Below are 8,674 nucleotides of genomic sequence, written 5' to 3' on the forward strand. Positions count from 1 at the left end.
TCTTGTGTCCTTCATCCTTTCCTTGACTCTATTCTTGTGTCCTTCATCCTTTCCTCGACTCCTCTCTTGTGTCCTTCAACCTTTCATTGACTCTATTCTTGTGTCCTTCATCCTTTCCTTGACTCCCCTCTTGTCTCCTTCCTTCCTCCATCTCGTCTCCTTTCTGATGTTTCATGCTTCTTTAGTTTCTGTGCATCAGTAAATATTTACAAAATGCCTCATTTTTATTTTATGTTAACATGAGAAAAACATTGAATCTCTTTCAGACAGCTGGCCAGCAGTGTGCAGAAACAGGTGGGGGAGGGGCAGTGCTGTGAAATAACTGAAGAAATTTCTGTTGCTCCAGGATTTCCTCTGTTGTCTAATCTAGACATGAAAATGCTAAGTTAAAGGAATATTTTGTATCTTTAAACCTTTTAAAACCTCAGAAACAACCAGCCTGAGCAGAAAGAAGCCGCTATTTGATTATGAATCAAACTGCATCATATCTTCACTTTGAAACAACCGCTGGATTAATTTTTTATTTCAGTAAAGTTGCAGTCAAAACGTTGGTGCGCTCATTAGCTGTAGAGAAATAAGGAAAGTTTAAAAGATCATAAATATTTGTCCCATCAAAATTGTTTTGCTGCTGCTGGAAAAATTAAACATTTTACTACTTAATTGAATATTTTACTAGCCTTTGATTTTTCAGAATGAAATCAATACGATGCTGCTAATACACAACGTTGTGGATGAACATTAAGTTAAATCGCCCTCAGTGGTTTATTTTTATTCTGTTCCTGCACTGGAGTCGTTTTTCATGATTCCTGCTTCTGAACATCGTTAAACATCGGGTTAAGATCCGTTCTTCTTTCTAATAACACTTTGCTTTGTTTTAAGTCTTTCTGCTGAAGCATCAAAGGAAATGTCCTGTTGAAAATATCTAAACTTTCAACTTCTGTCACCATTTCTTTTATCTAATTATGGCAAAAGTGGGAAATTACACTTTGCTAAAATTGTTTATTTTAGTTTCTCTTCCTCGATCTATGTCTTTATGTGTTTGAAAGCCTGTGTGTTTTCTAACATTTATATATGTAGATATTTTACATAAAGCATGACTGTTTGGTTCATTTGTCTAAAACCATCAGAAATAAGACAGTAGCAACTTTTCTGTCTGGTAATGTATTTAAAAATGGCCAAATACAATCAGTCAGGAACCTCATTCCAGCTGCGAGGCACGGTGGTGGAAGTGTCATGGTTTGGGGTTACTTGCTGCAGCAGCACTTGACCGTGATTTAAATAAATTTTTAGATGAGACTCGATAAAATACGAGAGGAAAAACCAGAACAAACCAATAAATCTATCAAGAAATGGTTGATATGGAAGGGATTGTCCTAGTCAAAGCCCATATTATGATCCCATTAAAGTTCTGTGGGGCGAATTTAAGCTGAAATACGGTGTAGGGTGTCCTACATTTTTCCTCATCTCGAAATGTTTCAGTCTATTTTAGACATTTAGCAAAACCTGGTTTATTTTGCTTAAGAGGAAATAAATATATTTATTTTCCAGAGATATAAAAAACTGGATTGAATTAGTGACATTTTCTTCTTAAAGAACAGAATATTTACTGGGGTGTTTTACATTTTATACATGACTGCACTTGTAACTCAGCATGAAGTCATTATAAAAACATAATTGCCAACCTTTCAAAGGGAATATTGCAGCTTTAATACATAAAATTAATAATTATACAATTATAAGCCTAAAAGATGCTGAAATATTTTAATTAAACCATTTTCCACCTCAATGTCTGACTCTTGGCAGAACAGAGGTTCTGGCAGAGCCAAAACTTTCATTTAAATCTAATTTAACATCTTCAGAGAGAACGGGCAACGCCTCAGATCCACCCGCACATGTCTGGACCCGACCGGCACCGCCATCCACATTAAAACAGGCCCAGCAGGGAGTCTGCACTCATTACCCGCTTCATGGGGAGCCGGGTCATGCTTCACAGGAAGCAGCATGTGCAGGAATCTGTGGAGATGAAATCAGCTCTGCAGAAACACGGCACACAAATAAACCCAACAGAAAAATCAATTCAGACGTTTATCAGCCTCAAACTTTTACCTTCACGCATGTTGAGCCACTTTTTACAACAACATGTCTTCTAACATCTTTGAAATAATGTATTTATAATACATAGAAAAACATCAGGGAGCGCTTGGATTTAAATTTCAACATTCACTTTGGTCGTTTATGGTTGGAGCAAAAGACATATGAAGTTAATTTAGGGGGGAAAAAAACAGGAAATCTTTCAGATATAAAATAATTTCTGGGCAGAAATGCAAAAATAAAACTGAAAGGTTCAGCTGCTCTGCAGACCAGAGTCAGAAATAAACTTAAACGGACGATTTATAAATATATTTTAAAGGTTATTACTGATCATATTTCCCTTCGCAGACGCAGAATAATGTCACGACACAGTGTTGTTTAAACTCACTCAGACTGTGAAATGTTAATATTCGAACCTCTGGCAGATTTAAATGTTAAATTATTGTTATTCAAACAAGAATGCAATTTATAGTTGAAAATGCAAGAAGTATTTTCAGAAATATTAAGAAGACAACATTCAAAGGATATCAATGAATAAATAACTAAATAAATAAGTGTCTACTTTTATATTTTAACAACAAATGGAACCAAGTAATAAACCACCAAACAGCTTTTCATATGTTTCCACTGGTATGTTTGACCATTTTTTACGATGAGCTCCAAGTTTTTAAGTCTGGAGAGACTCCTAACCATCACCCTAATCAGATTGAAGTCAAATTACATTAAATTTAAAATCTGCCATGGAATATATCTGTGGCTTTATGCGTCGCTCCAGTGTAATAACAGTCATCGTTCACACACATAAACTCAACAATAGTTAACTTATTAACACCTGGTTTATTAATCTTTCTACAAACTCTCTGCAATATGACATCTATCTGAACTGTTACTGATAACACCTTCAAAAAATACGAACTATCCCTTTAACTGTAACCCTACCACTCAGGTCAACATTGGAGGAGATCTGGAGCTAGAACGTTTTGTCAAATCATGAAGCATGTTTAGAGAGAGAACTGAACGAAAACAACGTGAAAATGTCCAGAAACCAACTCTGAGAATATCTTCTCTATGCCACAGTGATTAATGGCAGACATTATGAAATAAAAACACACGCAGTCAGAAAAAACGAGCACACTAATGTCCTCTCAGATGATCATTACGGAAAAATCTGGAGGTATGCTGGGCAAATTATCCCTCCATTGCAGAAGAGAGGAAAACCACTCAACTGCCTGCACAATCTAAATACTTACTTAGCTCACGTTTACATATTAAATAACTGTCTCATGTATTTTTAATGAGGAGCAAAGATAATTAGCACAAACTCCCTGCCATCTGACAAAAGGCTGCCCTTATTTTCTGCTTACTAGGTTACAGCTACTCGTCTTCGCTTCCAAAATCAACAACATGTCTTCCCCAAATTGTCCAAATATTTGCATGCAGCTGCAGAAAAATGTTCACAAATCATTTACGAAGAGGAATCTGCTCTGTTCATGCACACTTCGACTTGTTTACCCCGGCTGGAAGTTCAGGCATGTAAGCCCGTAGAGAAGACGTTCTGCTAGCAGACGACCAGCCGTCAGGGTTTTTGGCAGAAATATGAACCTGATGACACATCCAGCATGAGGGAAACCATTAAAGAGACTTTCTGGATTTAAGCACGAGCAACAAACGTGCAAAAAAAAAAAAACATCACAAACTTCAATTTATGCTGGTAGGATTTTATGGCTCTACCAACACAAAGCAGCACAAAATATTTAAAAATAAGTTTATTCTGCCTTTCCTGAGTTAATATTTTTTTATTTTAGCTACAGCTGAAGACTGTTTTCCTGAGACAGTCTCAAAATGCAACTTAAGAACAGAAAGTTTTAGATTTATTGTTAAAAGTTTTAAAGTAAATGCTTGTAGGATCTACAACATGATCTTTGTTAGAAGTTTAACAATTAGGATAAAAAATAAACAGTTTTATTGAGGTCTCTGCAGCTCCACCAGAGCCTCCTGCCTGCTTTTCTCAGTGTAGGTGAACAACACTGTGTGGGTGTGTTTGCTGTACACTGTAAAAAGAGAACAGGTGATCCAACTTAAGTATATTGTGTTAATTGGTCACTAATAATCAAATTAAGTTGACCAAAGTTAGTTTGTTGGAGGGGGAGTATCAGATAAAATAATTTTTTGATCTTTACATCATGTTATAATGTTATTATCTCAACAAAAAGATACCTGGAATGTTGACTTGATTCACTCTGCTCAACTCCTTCAGACTAGCCAGCAGGAATTAGCAAGCACCTGGTGGAACTGTGCACCTGCTGAGCTCATTAAGGAGCTACTTCCCAGTGCAGCGCTGGTAAAATGTTGTTAAAGGGTCAACAGAGGAGCGAGGTTGTGATGACTTCCTGTAGGTGGAGTTTCAGAAAGAGTGGGAGTTTCTTAAAGAGACAGAGGCCCAATTTCAAGGCAATAAATGTCCAAGTCATATTTGATATACAGGTCTGGAAAAAAATTAATGACATTCTTTTCCATCTTAATTTTTTTCCAGAGCTGTATTTAGCACTTTTATAACAACTGAATAATTACTTGACTATGCTATAAAAAGGCATTATGCACCTGGGAAACACGTAATACTGCTGTAATATGTTGATTAATTTGTCAAATTAAATAAATGCAAATAAAGTAAGTTTGACAAACTTCATTCTATGACCTTTTCTTTTAAGTTCCAGTTGCATTTTCTTATTTTCAGATAGGATAAACTTTCCTTTTTCTGATGATATGAAACCTTGGGTTATCAATTTATAATCCAAATCTGCTTTGAATAAATCGACATTTGGTTTGGGGGTATCATAACACTCTGCAGATGACTATATGCACTTTGGTTTGTGAGGGTGTACTCTTTCAGGACTTTAAAAAGTATAGGCTCGCAAAGGCACAGTCTTCATCATTAAGATGGAAAAGAATGTCAGCTTAAACTGAAGCAAACATTTGCAGACAGCATCAGTCGGCAGGCTTTTTGTTCTGTTGACAGAGAGAGTCGGTAAGAAGACAAAGCTCTCTGATTTGGTGCCAGCAGCAGCTGAGCTCAGACAGGTGGGCAGCGTGCTCACCAAAAGCACAGAGCGCATTTCAGAGAACACTAAATGTAAGGCACAACTGTTTGCCAGCGTGTTTACTTGAGGCGAAGCTGCATTTGGATAAAAACGACTTAGAAAAGGAAATGATTAAGCAGCAGGCGGATTACTCTGTGTGCGGAGCCCTGACATGTATGATTGCGTCTGCGCTTCTGTAAAATTGTGCAAAAATATCAACCAGTTACCACTAAAAACTTTCTTTAAACCATTTCATTCATTCATCCATATTTTCTCTAGTTTATCTTTTTTCTGTTTCTGTTCTCTTTGTAAGCAGTAATGCAAGAAGACGGTTCTAACTACAGGGATATACTTTAGCGTTAGCTTCTGCTAAACTCCATGTTGGTAAAGCGCTTTAATGTTAGCTTCCGCTAAACTATGTTTGCATAGCGCTTCAATGTTAGCTTCCACTAAACTCCATGTTGGTATAATGCTTTAGCATTAGCTTCCTCTAAACTCAATGTTGGTATAATGCATTATACCAACATTGAGTTGGTAAAATGCTCTGTGTGCGTAGGCCTGACATGTATGATTGCGTACATAGAGTTTAGAGGAAGCTAAAGCATTAGCTTCCTCTAAACTCAATGTTGGTATAATGCTTTAGCATTAGCTTCCYCTAAACTCAATGTTGGTATAATGCTTTAGCATTAGCTCCCACTAAACTCCATGTTGGTATAATGCTTTAGCATTAGCTTCCACTAAACTCCATGTTGTATAGTGCTTTAGCATTAGCTCCCACTAAACTCCATGTTGTATAGTGCTTTAGCATTAGCTCCCGCTAAACTCCATGTTGTATAGTGCTTTAGCATTAGCTCCCACTAAACTCCATGTTGTATAGTGCTTTAGCATTAGCTTCCTCTAATGTTATTCCACGTTAGCACTTGGAGGAAGCAAACATTTTTCCATGGCCGGGGACCCTCTGTATGAAGCAAAGTGTAGAAGAAGAGGGTGGTTTTTACTTCTGTATGTTAAAGTCCAGGACTTCTCTTTCTCCACTCTCCGTTTTGTCCTTCCAGGTCCTCGACGCCCCGGCAGCTGTCTGCCGCTACCTCGACGACAACAGCTGCTCCGCCCTCATCATCCTGGGCTTCGTGATGATGTCGCCCCTCGTAGTTTTGGCGGCGGCGGTTTTCTGCGGGTTGCTGAGGAAGTTCCGGCTCCTTCTCCTCCTCCAGCCGCTCTCCAGGGCGCGGTACCGAGGGAGGCTGCTGGACTGGGTGGGAAGAGTCCAGGCCTGGGTGTGACGGGCGAGGCTCAGGGTTGGTGTGCGCAGAATGAGGAGTTGAATGGTAAAAAGAGTGAGAGACGACAATAAAATATTCAATTTCCAGAGTAAACAATCTGACAGTGATTAGAATCATTTTCGGCTCTAAATAAGCACATTGTTTTCACCTAGTGTCAGTGGTTATATTATTTTTGAATATTAGTTCTGTTTAAAAAATATTATTTTATTTCTGTTTGTTTTTATTTTTCATATTATTCTGCAGTGTTTGTACATGTAGATTAAATTTGCGGTGTTTTGAGATGTGCTTTATTATTAATTCATTTGACGCTATAACAAATGGAGACGGTGTATTTGAGCCATTGTAGATAGAAAATATGAGTTAATTTTCGCCCCCCACCCAGCCCACAAAAGACTGACATTTTCTAGAAAACAAAATAGACATTTCTGAGTTTTCAAAAGTCTAAACTTGTCAACTTTTGAAACTCAGAAAATTTCCAAAAGTTGAAAATGTTTGATTTTTGAAACTCAGAAATTTACAAGCTTTTGAGATTAATCTCAAAATCTTTTGTTTTTTATTGCAAATTTTTGACTTTTCAAGCTTAGCAAAGTTCTTGTTTTTTCTAGAAAGGTTTTTTTGTATTAATCTAAAATTTTTAAAGTTTTTTGGAGGAAATGTATTCCTTTTTTCCCTGTTCACAATGGCCCAAATATGCTGTCGTAGAAAAGAGCTCTATCCAAAGGTAAAGTTATAAATCCCACTATTTAATTAAAATAACAACCCTCCCGACCCCACTGAGGGACAAGGGTGCAAGAAAATGGATGGATAATTAAAATAACCAGTCAGTTTATCAATAACTAGCAGTAAAACCTCTGAGTGCTGATGTTTTTAACGGTTGCATGTTCATATGTAAAACATTAAAGGAAACAATGTCAGTTCCTATTTTCCATGTGTTTAAAACAAATCTGTACCACAGTCTGCCTTCTAATAGCTTAATTTAGTCCCATTTCTACAAAAAGATCATGTATAAAGAACTCAAAAGAAAATTCAAATATAAACCTATAAATAAATAGATAAATCCTCTGCTATATTCGTCATTTATGAATTAAGTCTGTTGAGTCTGCAGCAACACAAACTACTTGTTAAAGTAGTAAACTACTTGTTAAATCATTTTGTCATTCAAACTCACCAGTTTCCATTCCACTGATCTCGTCCCACGATCTACAAGCCTGTTCATTTTCTGAACTTTACATCAGATTCTCTGGTTTTTCTGTTTTTTCAGTGCCTAAGCTTCAGTTTATTCAGTTCCTCTTCTCTTTTCACACTTTTGACTAAAGAGACTCACATTCTCTTGCCTGGCTGCAGCTTTTCAGAGTTTAAATTATTTTCAAGTCCAACCTACTGTCTTCTTTTCTACACAGTAACGACATGTGTAGCAGAAAGAAATGTGTTTCTGTTCACAGACTTCCAGGATGCTGCTGATTATTTATGGCGGGTCAGACAGCGCTACTCATTAAATTTGTACCTTTAGGACATATTGCTCTATTCATTCACAAGAAAAGCACCTTTTCATTCTGCTGTCTGAAAAATTACATAATGAACACTGTTTATATCATTTTGTTTTAAATTAAGTGATTGTGTGATTTATTAGAAAACAGGATTGTTTCTGAGTTTACTGCAGCAGCTCCGACACAAATATTAAAATCAACAAATATTGAAATCAACATGCTTTTATGGTCTGAAGTATTTCTTTTGATTAACTTTTTTTATTGTTGCTGGGTTTTCTGAATGTCTGACAAAATACAAGCAGAATCCACTTTAAATCCTATATGTAATTTTTGAAAATTGGTTGTTATTTGCTTCCTTCAGCAAAGTTTTATTTTAGAAAATGTTGACAAAAACAACAAGTCTGAGGGAGAATAAGTTTTAACAACAGATGGGAGTTTTAGCTACAGTCATTAACAAATATAAAGCTAGAAAGTAGGAAGTAAAATTTAAAGAGTCAGAGTTAATTAGTAAAGTTGCTCAGTTGTTGTTGGTGTAAACTTTGAAGGAGGTAAATGAGTAATGGATAATTTCCTGGCATTTTGAAAGTTTAATTTACAGATCTCGCATAAACAGACAAGTAATGAAACAGGAGAATCCAGTGAAGAGCAATGGAGCTGAAATACAGAGACGTGAACATTACAAACTAAGCAGAGGAAATGTGGAGCAGCTGTGGCAGGAGGAGAATTAAAAGAAAGA

General features: G+C 36.6%; 1 protein-coding gene and 1 long non-coding RNA gene across 3 annotated transcripts in view; one reads left to right on the forward strand and one right to left on the reverse strand.

The window, feature by feature from the left end:
• The window catches only part of tmem88bl (transmembrane protein 88b-like), a 9,808-nt gene extending 2,899 nt beyond the window's left edge, over window positions 1-6,909 (forward strand). Inside the window, exon 3 of the mRNA XM_008409782.2 lies at window positions 6,224-6,909. Coding sequence (XP_008408004.1) covers window positions 6,224-6,451 — 228 coding nt within the window. The 3' untranslated portion in view covers window positions 6,452-6,909. The remainder of the gene's footprint in view (window positions 1-6,223) is intronic.
• On the reverse strand, window positions 1,748-6,314 carry LOC103465168 (uncharacterized). 2 transcript variants are annotated; one of them, XR_533760.2, is made up of 2 exons: window positions 6,167-6,314; window positions 1,748-2,013 (listed from the first exon to the last, which is right to left on the reverse strand). It is a non-coding gene; the product is annotated as an uncharacterized LOC103465168 (long non-coding RNA). The 2 variants fall into 2 exon arrangements; XR_001776661.1 differs by having other exon boundaries at window positions 1,748-4,481.
• Window positions 6,910-8,674: the final 1,765 nt, after the last annotated feature.

The sequence above is a fragment of the Poecilia reticulata genome, linkage group LG5, assembly GCF_000633615.1.
Source record: "Poecilia reticulata strain Guanapo linkage group LG5, Guppy_female_1.0+MT, whole genome shotgun sequence".
Lineage (NCBI taxonomy): Eukaryota > Metazoa > Chordata > Actinopteri > Cyprinodontiformes > Poeciliidae > Poecilia > Poecilia reticulata.